The sequence below is a fragment of the Nerophis ophidion genome, linkage group LG28 (assembly GCF_033978795.1).
Source record: "Nerophis ophidion isolate RoL-2023_Sa linkage group LG28, RoL_Noph_v1.0, whole genome shotgun sequence".
NCBI lineage: Eukaryota > Metazoa > Chordata > Actinopteri > Syngnathiformes > Syngnathidae > Nerophis > Nerophis ophidion.
In genome coordinates this window covers 686020-699668 of record NC_084638.1, presented here as the reverse complement: position 1 = coordinate 699668, position 13649 = coordinate 686020, and the positions used below count along the sequence as shown (strand labels likewise).

Sequence of the window (13649 nt, the reverse complement as noted above, 5' to 3'; positions counted from 1 at the left end):
ATTGAGAGCTTTGCCTTCCGGCTCAGCTCCTTCTTCACCACAACGGATCGGTACAACGTCCGCATTACTGAAGACACCGCAACGATCCGCCTGTCGATCTCACGATCCACTCTTCCCTCACTCGTGAACAAGACTCCTAGGTACTTGAACTCCTCCACTTGGGGCAGGGTCTCCTCCCCAACCCGGAGGTGGCAGCTCCACCCTTTTCCGGGCGAGAACCATGGACTCGGACTTGGAGGTGCTGATTTTCCAGAATTATCCTAGTAAATGTGTCTAATAACATCTGAATTGCTCCCACTGCCGTCGCCTTTTCTTTCTTTTTTAGTGCTTCACTCTAACTTTCCTCATCCACGAATATTTCATCCTCGCTCAAATTAATGGGGAAATCATCACTTTTTTGGTCCGAATCGCTCCTGCTGCTGGTGGCATATGATTGCAAAGAATGTGAGGATCTCCACAACCCGTGACATCACGCGCAAATCGTCTGCTACTTCCGGCTTTTTTATCAGCACCAAAAGTTGCAAACTTTATCGTGGATGTTCTCTACTAAATCCTTTCAGCAAAAATATGGCAATATGGCGAAATGATCAAGTATGACACATAGAATGGAGCTGCTATCCCCGTTTAAATAAGAACATCATATTTCAGTAGGCCTTTAAGTAATGAATCTAAATAAAACGAGTTGCACATAAAAGTGAAATAAATATTGTACTGATATAATAATCAAAATACGGCGACAGGAATGACCGAGTAAGACGGTTCTGTTTGCGTCTTGATTGTTGGTTTTGCCCTCGACGGTCCCAGCAGCCAGAAGACATTGAAACAACGTTGAGAACTTGTTGAATTAGCGCCGGACGTTGAGACCACGAGCTTTTTCACGACGTTTAATCAATGTCGGGTACTGACTTTGATTTGACCGTTGAATTTTGGTCACTTTCCAACCAAAATTGTAGAAGACAAACACAACGTGCCCATTCCCCGCGACCCCCGAAAGGGACAAGCGGTTGAAAATGGATGGATGGACAAATACAACGTGCTTTTAGACAACGTTTAATCAACGTTGGGTTCTGACGTTGATTTGACCGTTGAATTTTGGTCGTTTCCAAACCAGTATTCTACAACACAAATACAACGTTGAAACAACTTGTTTTGTGACGACGTTTATTCAATGTCGGGTTCTGACTTTGATTTGACCGATAAATTTTGGTCGCTTTCCGACCAGTATTCTACAACAAAAATACAACGTTGAAACAACATACTTTTTGACGACTTTTAATCAATGTCGGGTTGTGACGTTGATTTGACGGTTGAATTTTGGTCGTTTCCCGACCAATATTCTACAACACAAAAACAGCGTTGAAACAACATACTTTTTGACGACGTTTAATCAATGTCGGGTTCTGACTTTGATTTGACCGTTGAATTTTGGTCATTTCCCGAACAATATTCTACAACACAAATACAACGTTGGAACAACATACTTTTTGACAACGTTTTATAAATGTCGGGTTGTAATGCTGATTTGACGGTTGAATTTTGGTCGTTTCCTGACCAATATTCAACAACACAAATACAACGTTGAAACAACTTGTTTTTTGACGACGTTTAATCAATGTCGGGTTCTGATTTAGATTTACTGTTAAATTTAGATCATTTCCCGACCAATATTCAACAACACAAATATAATGTTGAAACAACATGCTTTTTGACAACGTTTAATCAATGTCGGGTTGTGACCGTTGAATTTTGGTCGTTTCCCGGCCAATATTCTACAACACAAATACAACGTTGAAACAACATGCTTTTTGACGACGTTTAATCAATGTCGGGTTCTGACGTTGATTTGACCGTTGAATTTTGGTCACTTTCCAACCAAAATTGTAGAAGACAAACACAACGTGCCCATTCCCCGCGACCCCCGAAAGGGACAAGCGGTTGAAAATGGATGGATGGACAAATACAACGTGCTTTTAGACAACGTTTAATCAACGTTGGGTTCTGACGTTGATTTGACCGTTGAATTTTGGTCGTTTCCAAACCAGTATTCTACAACACAAATACAACGTTGAAACAACTTGTTTTGTGACGACGTTTATTCAATGTCGGGTTCTGACTTTGATTTGACCGATAAATTTTGGTCGCTTTCCGACCAGTATTCTACAACAAAAATACAACGTTGAAACAACATACTTTTTGACGACTTTTAATCAATGTCGGGTTGTGACGTTGATTTGACGGTTGAATTTTGGTCGTTTCCCGACCAATATTCTACAACACAAAAACAGCGTTGAAACAACATACTTTTTGACGACGTTTAATCAATGTCGGGTTCTGACTTTGATTTGACCGTTGAATTTTGGTCATTTCCCGAACAATATTCTACAACACAAATACAACGTTGGAACAACATACTTTTTGACAACGTTTTATAAATGTCGGGTTGTAATGCTGATTTGACGGTTGAATTTTGGTCGTTTCCTGACCAATATTCTACAACACAAATACAACGTTGAAACAACTTGTTTTTTGACGACGTTTAATCAATGTCGGGTTCTGATTTAGATTTACTGTTAAATTTAGATCATTTCCCGACCAATATTCAACAACACAAATATAATGTTGAAACAACATGCTTTTTGACAACGTTTAATCAATGTCGGGTTGTGACCGTTGAATTTTGGTCGTTTCCCGGCCAATATTCTACAACACAAATACAACGTTGAAACAACATGCTTTTTGACGACGTTTAATCAATGTCGGGTTCTGACGTTGATTTGACCGTTGAATTTTGGTCGTTTCCTAACCAGTATTCAACAACACAAATACAACGTTGAAACAACATGCTTTTTGACGACGTTTAATCAATGTTGGGTTCTGACGTTGATTTGACCGTTGAATTTTGGTCGTTTCCTAACCAGTATTCAACAACACAAATACAACGTTGAAACAACATGCTTCTGGACGACGTTTAATCAATGTCGGGTTCTGACGTTGATTTGACCGTTGAATTTTGGTCGTTTCCCGAACAATATTCTACAACACAAATACAACGTTGAAACAACATACTTTTTGACGTTTGATCAATGTCGGGTTCTGACGTTGACCGTTGAATTTTGGTCGTTTCCCGACCAATACAACTAGAATACAAATGGCAGACGTCTCCCAATCGAACGGCTCGCCACTGCGAATCGGTTCTCAAAAGAGTCAATTTGTTCGCAATTGGCCCGCTTGTATAACTTATTGGAAACTCAAGACAGTCATGACATTATGTTCTTTACAAGTGCATGTAAACTTTTGACCACGACTGTATAAATACAACTAGAACACAAATGGCAGATGTCTCCCAATCGAACGACTCACCGTACAAAAGAGTCGATTCGGTCATGACGGGCCTGCTTGTAGAAATTATTGGAAACTCAAGACAGCCATGACATTATGATCTTTACAAGTGTATGTCAACTTTTGACCACGACTGTATAAATACAACTTGAATACAAATAGCAGGCGTCTCCAAAACGAACGGCTCGTCACCGGGAATCGGTTCTCAAAAGAGTCGATTCGTTCGCGACGGGCCCACTTGTAGAACTTATTGGAACCTCAAGACAGCCATGACATTGTGTCTTTTACAAGTGTATGTCAACTTTTGACCACGACTGTATAAGTAAAAATTGAATACAAATGTCAGACATCTCCCAATAGAACGGCTCGCCACCGCGAATCGGTTCTCACCGTACCAAAGAGTCGACTCGTTCGCGACGGGCCCACTTGGCTTAATCACCGAGGTCAAAGTCCTCGCGGCGAGACGATAGTCCTCTCCAATAAAAACAGCAACTTGTTCCTGATAAGAAACATTATGTGATTGACATACCGAGTGAGACAAAAGTGCAACTAAAGTTAAATCCAAGCACTCAAACGTCTTCTCAAACGACTTGCGTTTACATTTACGACACTTCCAAACAGCCGCGGGAAAACTCATTTACGGCACCACACTTCACTGTCGTAACAACACACTCACGCCACAACATTTAATAAAATAATTATATGTGATATTTTTTTAGGAATTACTGTTTGAATGCTACTGTTGAAAGTATTGCATTTAATCTGGGGAGTTTCACGGGAGAACGGGGAAATAATTCAAAGAATCGGTGCACTTTTCTCCCGATCCGCAAGGGGCGCGACACAGTGTTTTGGCGGCAAACAGACGAAGAAGACGGAACGCGGAAATGAAGGAAAACAAAATAATTCCGCTTTAAGTTGGCGTGCCATGATGTCAAAAAGAGTTCCGACATTAAAGTTCCACTTTGAGTCAGGGCATGGAACCTTCTTCAAGCTGCGACCCTGCTGAGAACAGGTACGTTGGAATTAAGCTACTTTTTATCTATTTGGAGATACCCTAGTATTATAAACACTGTATATATTTAGGGACCGAATGTCCCTTTGGGACAGAGGACCCTATTGTATTTTTAAACTTGTATTATTATTATTCCACCGCCTCTTCTAGCTGTAATTTGACCCCCTTAACATGCTTCAAAACTCACCAAATTTTACAAAATTAAAAAACAACAACCCCCAAAACTCAAAATTGCGCTCTAGCGCCCCCTAGGAAGAAAACACAGACAAAATTGCTTGTAACTTCCGTTAAAAATGTCGTAGAGACATGTGACAAAAACCTCTATGTAGGTTTGACTTAGACCTAAATTTCATAAACTAACTTCCTTCAGCAAAAATCAACAGGAAGTTGGCAAAAACCCCTTCAAAGCAAAATGTTCCTAAAAAATGTAATTTTCTCCCTCTTTGAGCTGTAATTTGACCCCCTTAAAATGCTACAAAACTCACCAAACTGGAAACACACATCAGGACTGGCGAAAATTGCGATCTAATAAACAAAACAACAACCCAAAACTCTAAATTGCGCTGTAGCGCCCCCTAGGAATAAAACAGACAAAACTGCTCCTAGGAAGAAAACACAGACAAAACTGCTTGTAACTTCCGGTAGGAATGTCGGAGAGACACATGAAAGAAAAACCTCTATGTAGGTCTCACTTAGACCTACATTTTAATAATTGACATCCTTCAGCAAAAATCAACAGAAAGTTTGCAAAAACTCCTTCAAAACAAAATTTTCCTAAACGCTTAACGGGTCGCGGGGGCAGCAGCCAAAGACGGTCCCGTCCATCACTACTTGCAGCTTTAATTCTTTATTATTATAATTCCGCCGCATATTCGAGCTGTAATTTGACCCCCTTAAAATGCTTCAAAACTCACCAAATTTTACACAAAGCACTGGCGAATATTGCCATCTAATAAAAAAAACAAACCCCAAAACTCTAAATTGCGCTCTAGCGCCTCCTAGGAAAAAACTGACAAAACTGCTTGTAACTTCAATTAGGAATGTCGGAGAGACATGAAACAAAAACCTCTATGTAGGTCTGACTTAGAACTAGATTTCATAAACTGACTTCTTTCAGCAAAAATCAACAGGAAGTTGCCTATCACACCTTCAAAACAAAGTTTTGTAAAAACCTGTCACATTTTTTTTTAACATTATGGGTGACAGAAAGAAGCACCAGTGTGACCCCAGGACGCAGGGAAGGTAGGTAATGTGCAGGTAAAGATATGTTGAATGGGTAAAGGCAGGAAACACCAGCAAAAGTCGGTCCCGCCCATCGCTGCTTGCAGCTTTAATTACATTTAGTTTAATACGTGGGCTCATAAATGCGTCACACCATCAAAAAATGTTTGTCAGGAAAAGTAAAACAATATATTTGACCTTTTTTTTTTGGTACTCTTGGCTTTGTTAAATCATTCAAGATCGGGGGCCATATGGAGAAAAATCTATACAGTCGTGGTCAAAAATTCGACATTCACTTGTGAAGGACATCATTTCTACAAACAGGTACATTTTTCTTTCATCTCACCACAGAACTTTCTTCCAGAAGGTCTATGTGAAACAAAAAAATTGAGCTGTTTGGCCAGCAATATGTTTGGAGGAGAAAAGGTGAGGCCTTTAATCCCGGGAACACCAAACCTATCGTCAAGCATGGTGGTGGTAGTATTATGCTCTGGGCCAGAGTTTGACACCCATGGTCTAGAGCCAACGGGAGGGGTTGGAATTTACAGTTACGGTAGCACGATTATCCCCGAACAGGCTAAAACATCACGACTAACGTGTTACACGTCCAAATCGCCCAGCGACTCTCTGTCGGAGTATCGACGCCGGGATCCAGTGCACCACAGTTTTGTATTGTCGCTCGGTCCTTCGGCGGAGTGCTACGGAAGCTACCGGCCCGGACTGTTTACCAGGGCGAGAGAGAAAGAGAGAGAGCGATGTTGAGAGAGCGAGCAGGTGGGCGAAAAGCGGCAAACTGTTTCTCTGCTTGCATCACGCAAGTGACGTCAATGTTCGGCCCTCGAGAGCCACATACCACACCGTGATTGGTGGATTCCTTCAGCTCCGCACACAACGCTGTCAAGCGCCTTTCATATAAAACCTGCGGGCCGCACTAACATTAAACTTTCATATTAAGGTGCGGGCCGCATGTCTGAGACCCCTGCTTCAAAGTCATATCCAACAATTGCGACAACAACTCTTTTCTGTCAACCGAGTTTCGTATTTTTATTTTTTTTTATGATTTCTGCTGGTGGTGTGCCTCTGGATTTTTTCAACACAAAAAATGTGCTTTGGCTCAAAAAAGGTTGAAAAAACTTTTTTTCCCGCGGACCGTAGGTTTGATAGCCCTGGTTTAATGTGTAGTTTTTTGTCTTTCAACAGAAGTTACACGGAATATGAATCAAAACACTTTGAATCCTACACCCAATCATTCCTAGTGAAGGGTAACAGGTAAGACGGTGAATACAAGTCAAATGTATCTGCGTGGTGATGACGCCGCTCTATCTTGCTTACAGCTCGGTTGTCTACTGCCTGGAGTGGAAAAGCGTCATGAAAACTAGGAACTCTTCCAGGGTGGAGAACCCGTTGATTAAGATGCCGGACAGAAGCGGCAGCTCACATGAGGAGTTCGTCATCCGGCGTAAGAAACGGCAGAAGAAGGATGCCGATGTCCGCAGCCAAGAAGACATCATCGACATGATCGAAAGGAAATACGGCGGTTTAGACTCGGCCGAGCAAGGATGTTCCAGCCGTGTCGCCGCTCCCAAGAAGCCGACGTCAGCCGGCCTGTGCTCCGCCTGTCGAAAGCTCTACCAGAGGGTCAAGAGGTTGAAGAAACCCATGAAAGATAAACTGTTGGACAACGGTAAGTGTATTTGTGTTTTGATAATAAGGGTGTAACGGTACACAAAAATGTCGGTTCGGTACGTACTTCGGTTTAGAGGTCACGGTTCGGTTCATTTTCGGTAAACAATCTTGTACTTTCTGTTTTGGAAATGCCATGAATGTTCAATAAATACAGTTTTGGTCAACTGACTTAGTTGTGATTTCCCAGAGCACGTATTAAAGGGGAACATTATCAGCAGACCTATGTAAGCGTCAATATATACCTTGATGGTGCAGGAAAAAGACCATGTATTTTTTTAACCGACTTCCGAACTCTAAATGGGTGAATTTGGGCGATTTAAACGCCTTTCTGTTTATCGCTCTGGAGGCAATGACCTCAGAACGTGACGTCGCCGAGGTAACACAGCCGCCATTTTAATTTTCAACACATTGCAAACACAGGGTCTCAGCTCTGTTATTTTCGACTATTTTTTGGAACCTTGGAGACATCATGCCTGGTGGGTGTGTTGTTGGAGGGTGTAACAACACTAACAGGGAGGGATTCAAGTGGCATCACTGGCAAGAAAACTTCCGCCAGACCCCCATTGAATGTACCAAAGTGTCTTCACATTTGACCGGCGATGTTTTTTCGACTATTTTTTGGAACCTTGGAGACATCATGCCTGGTGGGTGTGTTGTCGGAGGGTGTAACAACACTAACAGGGAGGGATTCAAGTTGCACCACTGGCCCCAAGATGCCAAAGTGTCTGCCGCCAGACCCCCATTGAATGTACCAAAGTGTCTCCACATTTTACCGGCGATGACAGACATGGCACAGAGATGTGAAGTGAAGTGAATGATATTTATATAGCGCATTTGCTCTAGTGACTCAAAGCGCTTTACATAGTGACACCCAATATCTAAGTTACATTTAAACCAGTGTGGGTGGCACTGGGAGCAGGTGGGTAAAGTGTCTTGCCCAAGGACACAACGGCAGTGACTCAGTTGGCAGAAGCGGGAATCGAACCTGCAACCTTGCCCTTTTGTGGGTTCTTCCGAGGATGTTGTAGTCGTAATGATTTGTGCAGTCCTTTGAGACATTTGTGATTTGGGGCTATATAAATAAACGATTGATTGAACCCTCAAGTTGCTGGCACGGCCGCTCTACCAACCGAGCTATACCGCCATGTATGGATAACCTGCAGATGCATTTGCAACGATAAAGTCAACGAAATCACAAAAGGGAGTTTTGTTGATGTTGACTTATGTGCTAATCAGACATATTTGGTCGCGGCGTGAGTGCCAGCTCATCGATGCTAACATGCTACGCTAATCGACGCTAACATGCTATTTTACCGGCGGTGCTGAAGCAGACATGGCACAGAGATGTATGGATAACCTGCAGATGCATTTGCAACCATAAAGTCAACGAAATCACAAAGGTGAGTTTTGTTGATGTTGACTGCCAGCCAATCGATGCTATGCTAATCGATGCTAACATGCTATTTGCCGGCGGTGCTAAAGCAGACATGGCACAGAGATGTATGGATAACCTGCAGATGCATTTGCAACGATAAAGTCAACGAAATCACAAAAGGTGAGTTTTGTTGATGTTGACTGCCAGCTAATTGATGCTAAAATGCTACGCTAATCGATGCTAACATGCTATTTACCGGCGGTGCTAAAGCAGGCATGGCACAGAGATGTATGGATAACCTGCAGATGCACTTGCAACCATAAAGTCAACAAAATCACAAAGGTGAGTTTTGTTGATGTTGACTGCCAGCTAATCAATGCTAACATGCTATTTAGCGGCAGGGCTAAAGCAGACATGGCACAGAGATGTATGGATAACCTGCAGATGCATTTGCAACTATAATACGTTTACTTCCACCCACATTTAATGCGAAACAAACACTTACCAATCGACGGATTTAAGTTGCTCCAGTGTCACGAGATGCGAAAGTCCTGATCGTTTGGTCCGCATATTTTACCGGCGATGCTAACGCAGCTATTCGGCCATGCTATGGCTATGAATAGCGTCAATAGCTATTCGCTCAATAGCTTCAATACTTTCATACTCCAACATGCGTGATCTGTTGAATCGCTTAAGCCGCTGAAATCCGAGTCTGAATCCGAGCGAATGTCGCTATATCTTGCTGTGGTATTCGCCGTTGTTTGTTTACATTGGCAGCACTGTGTGACGTCACAGGGAAATGAATAGTGTCTTGGCAGAGAGCGAAAAAAAGGCACTTTAAAGCTTTTTTTTAGGGATATTCCGAGACCGGTAAAATTTTGAAAAATAATACAACAAGCCACTGGGAATTGATTTTTATTGTTTTTAACCCTTTTGAAATTTTGATAATGTTCCCCTTTAATGCAGTATGAAGATTGTTTGAATGTAGACACATAGAATCATCATACTGCTGTGATTGCAAGCATCAAGTGTTCATTCAAGGCTAAAGCAAAATATTGAGATGTGTATCGTGCCACGGCCTAAAATTATTGAGATATTAAAAAAAAGGCCATATTGCCAAGCCCTAACTATATGACAAGGTTGTTGGACTATTGATCTCAGACAAGCTTAATAAACACACCTTGCTCTATTAAATCCTGTTTACACATGGCAGGTGCACCCAAACTGCACACATAAATTGGTGGCGTCAATACAAGGGTTAGAATGATTAGCTGGATATTTCTATTTTCTCAAAAAAAAAAAGTATTATTTTCCAAAGGCCTTACACGAATAGTAGTTTTGGTAGTTGTTTTGCTATTGACTTATTTTGCTCATACTTGAATGTAGGGTTGTACGGTATATCGTTACTAGTACAGTATCGCGGTACTAATGAATCAAAAACAGTACTATACTCTTGTTTGAAAAGTACCGGTTCTGTCTTTCTTGGCCCTGCGATGAGGTGGCGTCTTGTCCAGGATGTACCCCGCCGACCGCAGCTGAGATAGGCTCCAGACCCCCCCGCGACCCTGAAATGGACAAGCAGTAGAAAATGAATGGATTTTTTATTTTTATTTAACGAGCATGATGGCGCGTCGTCACGTCATGACCATTGCTGGTTGTACGAGCAGAGGAGCATGTTTGGCAGCGCACAATCACAGAGTACTTGCAAGCAGACACGGTGTGTGGACAGAAAAGGGAGAACGGACGTATTTTGGCCCTGAAAACTGACTATAAAGGTGAAGGTATAACACTGTAACGCTCTCAGGAAGAGGCGCTTTAAGACATAGCGAGCTCGCTAGCATCCATCCGCAGTCGGCAGTGTTTTAGCCATACTTGCCAACACTTCCGGATTTTCCGGGAGACTCTCGAAATTCAGCGCCTTTCCCGAAAACCTCCCGGGACAAATTTTCTCTCGAAAATCTCCCAAAATTCAGGCGGAGCTGGAGGCCACGCCCCCTCCAGCTCCATGCGCACCTGAGTGACGTGTCGACAACCTGTTTTCACATCCGCTTTCCCACAATATACACAGCGTGCCTGCCCAATGACGTTATAACTGTAGAATGATCGACGGCGAGTTCTTGGTTTCTTATGTGGGTTTATTGTTAGGCAGTTTCATTAACGTCCTCCCAGCGCTGTAACAACACACAACAACAGCAGTCACATTTTTGTCTGCCGTAAACAGCAATGTTGTGACACTCTTAAACCGGACAATACTGCCATCTACTGTGCATGCATATGGGATAATAACATCTACGGCTTTTAGAGCAGTGGTTCTCAACCTTTTTTCAGTGATTTTTTTTTTTTAATTCAAGTACCCCCTAATCAGAGCAAAGCATTTTTGGTTGAAAAAAAGAAGATAAAGAAGTAAAATAAAGCACTATATCATCCGTTTCTGATTTACAAAATTGTATAACACAGCAAAATATTGCTCATTTGTATTGTTCTTTCTTGAACTATTTGGAAAAAAAGATATAAAAATAACTAAAAACTTGTTGAAAACCAAACAAGTGATTCAATTATAAAGATTTCTACACATACTGCGATGAAGTGGCGACTTGTCCAGGGTGCACCCCGCCTTCCGCACGATTGTAGCTGAGATAGGCACCAGCGACCCCAAAGGGAATAAGCGGTAGAAACAAGGATGGATGGATAGCCGTAAATGTACTCCTCCCCTCTTAACCACACCCCTCCCGAAATCGGAGGTCTCACGGTTGGCAAGTATGGTTTTAGCAACTTCTAAATCACTAATCCTTGTCTCCGTGGCAACAAATAAAGTAAGTGGTAAACAGCGGGAGGCAGGGTTCAGGTAAAATGCTGTCTAATGCTTAACCCAGAAATAAACAAAAGGCATTGAAGCTTAAACTGAACTAGTTTTAAAGTAAACAAAAACAGAATGCTGGACGACAGCAAAGACTTACTGTGGAGCAAACAAACAACAGCAGTTTCTTTCAAATTTTGGCTGATTTTAATACCTGGCGAACTCATACTTGGTCGTACGTTTGACACCCTTGCTGTAGTGAAAAAGGCAACAGGAACTATCCATTTAGCTTTTTAGACTTTGGTCAAAGAATCCTTTACTTTAACGCTTCAAAATACGTCAATAATTCTGCAGACGTGGTAGCGGTTTCAGCTTTAATTTGAAAAAATATCTTGTTTTTTTTTTTGTTTCAGATCCCACTTCCTTGACGTGTGATCAGTGGGTCCTGCTCAAAGACTGGCACCCCACTAGGCTGCCTCAGTCCGGAGGGTAAGGAAGACCTTTTTAGTGGACTGGCTTTGTGGATGACCTTTGACTCTGTTTGGTCAGGAAGCTTTCTCCCAGCCTGCGGAAGATCGGGCGCAGGAAAAAGCAGCCGGATGAAGCGGAAACCTTCTGCTCGAGGCCTCGTGTTTTCCTTCAGAGGTAAGGATTTTATCTGCGACCGACCTTTTTTTTTATTGGAAATATAATGAGATATTACACCATTTTTTTCTCACCTAAAAGTTGATATAAACTTGTAAATAACATCATGTCCGATAATGGCTTTTTTGCTGATATTGTCCAACTCTTAATTACCGATACCGATATATATATATATATATATATATATATATATATATATATATACAGTCGTGGATTGAACACATTATTATGCCTGATTTTGTTGTGATGCCCCGCTGGATGCATTAAACGATGTAACAAAATTTCCCAAAATAAATCAACTTAAGTTATGGAAAAAAAACGCCAACATGGCACTGCCATATTTATTATTGACGTCAAAAAGTGCATTGTTTTTTTTTAACATGCCTCAAAACAGCAGCTTGGTACATGCATGAGGAGGTTGAGGTGGGAGGAGTTAGGGGAGGGGTTTAGCAGGGGGTGTATATTGTAGCGATCCGGAAGAGTTAGTGCTGCAAGGGATCCTGGGTTCTTGGAATTTGGTTCATGCATGAGGAGGTTGGAGGAGGGGTTTAACGGGGGGGGTGTATTGTAGCGATCTGGAAGAGTTAGTGCTGCAAGGGTTGATGACTTCTTGGAATTTGGGACATGCATGAGGAGGTTGGAGGAGGGGTTTAGCAGGGGGTGTGTATTGTAGCGATCTGGAAGAGTTAGTGCTGCAAGGGTTGATGACTTCTTGGAATTTGGGACATGCATGAGGAGGTTGGAGGAGGGGTTTAGCAGGGGGTGTGTATTGTAGCGATCCTCAAGAGTTAGTGCTGCAAGGGTTGATGACTTCTTGGAATTTGGGACATGCATGAGGAGGTTGGAGGAGGGGTTTAGCAGGGGGTGTGTATTGTAGCGATCTGGAAGAGTTAGTGCTGCAAGGGTTGATGACTTCTTGGAATTTGGGACATGCATGAGGAGGTTGGAGGAGGGGTTTAACGGGGGGTGTGTATTGTAGCGATCCTCAAGAGTTAGTGCTGCAAGGGGTTCTGGGTTCTTGGAATTTGGGACATGCATGAAAAGGTTGAGGTGGGCGGGGTTTGAGGAGGGGTTTAGCAGGGGTGTATATTGTAGCGATCCGGAAGAGTTAGTGCTGCAAGGGGTTCTGGGTTCTTGGAATTTGGGACATGCATGAGGAGGTTGGGGGAGGGGTTTAACGGGGGGTGTATATTGTAGCGATCCTCAAGAGTTAGTGCTGCAAGGGATTCTGGGTTCTTGGAATTTGGGACATGCATGAAAAGGTTGAGGTGGGCGGGGTTTGAGGAGGGGTTTAGCGGGGGGTGTATATTGTAGCGATCCGGAAGAGTTAGTGCTGCAAGGGGTTCTGGGTTCTTTGAATTTGGGACATGCATGAGGAGGTTGAGGTGGGAGGGGTTTAGCAGGGGGTGTATATTGTAGCGATCCGGAAGAGTTAGTGCTGCAAGGGGGTTCTGGGAATTTGGGACATGCATGAGGAGGTTGAGGTGTGAGGGGTTTAGCGGGGGGTGTATATAGTAGCGATCCGGAAGAGTTAGTGCTGCAAGGGTTTCTGGGAATTTGGGACATGCATGAGG

At 42.6% G+C, this 13649-nt stretch overlaps 2 protein-coding genes across 7 annotated transcripts in view; one reads left to right on the top strand and one right to left on the bottom strand.

The window, feature by feature from the left end:
• The window catches only part of LOC133544891 (UDP-glucuronosyltransferase 1A1-like), a 118167-nt gene that overhangs the window by 92158 nt on the left and 12360 nt on the right, over positions 1 to 13649 (bottom strand). The window contains exons 3-4 of one of the 2 annotated variants that reach the window (XM_061890122.1): positions 10102 to 10198; positions 3735 to 3838 (exon numbers count right to left, since the gene is read on the bottom strand). The gene's annotated coding sequence lies outside the window, so the exon portion shown is untranslated. The remainder of the gene's footprint in view (positions 1 to 3734; positions 3839 to 10101; positions 10199 to 13649) is intronic. The other variant, XM_061890121.1, reaches the window with a different exon arrangement.
• The window catches only part of si:ch211-227n13.3 (uncharacterized), a 33662-nt gene that overhangs the window by 13578 nt on the left and 6435 nt on the right, over positions 1 to 13649 (top strand). For 3 of the 5 annotated variants that reach the window (XM_061890127.1, XM_061890125.1, XM_061890126.1), the window contains 4 exons: positions 6773 to 6841; positions 6907 to 7256; positions 11844 to 11919; positions 11980 to 12075. In XM_061890127.1, the coding sequence (XP_061746111.1) occupies positions 6773 to 6841; positions 6907 to 7256; positions 11844 to 11919; positions 11980 to 12075 (591 nt within the window). Of the gene's footprint in view, positions 1 to 4176; positions 4352 to 6772; positions 6842 to 6906; positions 7257 to 11843; positions 11920 to 11979; positions 12076 to 13649 lie in introns of those variants that run through there. The other 2 variants (XM_061890128.1, XM_061890124.1) reach the window with 2 other exon arrangements.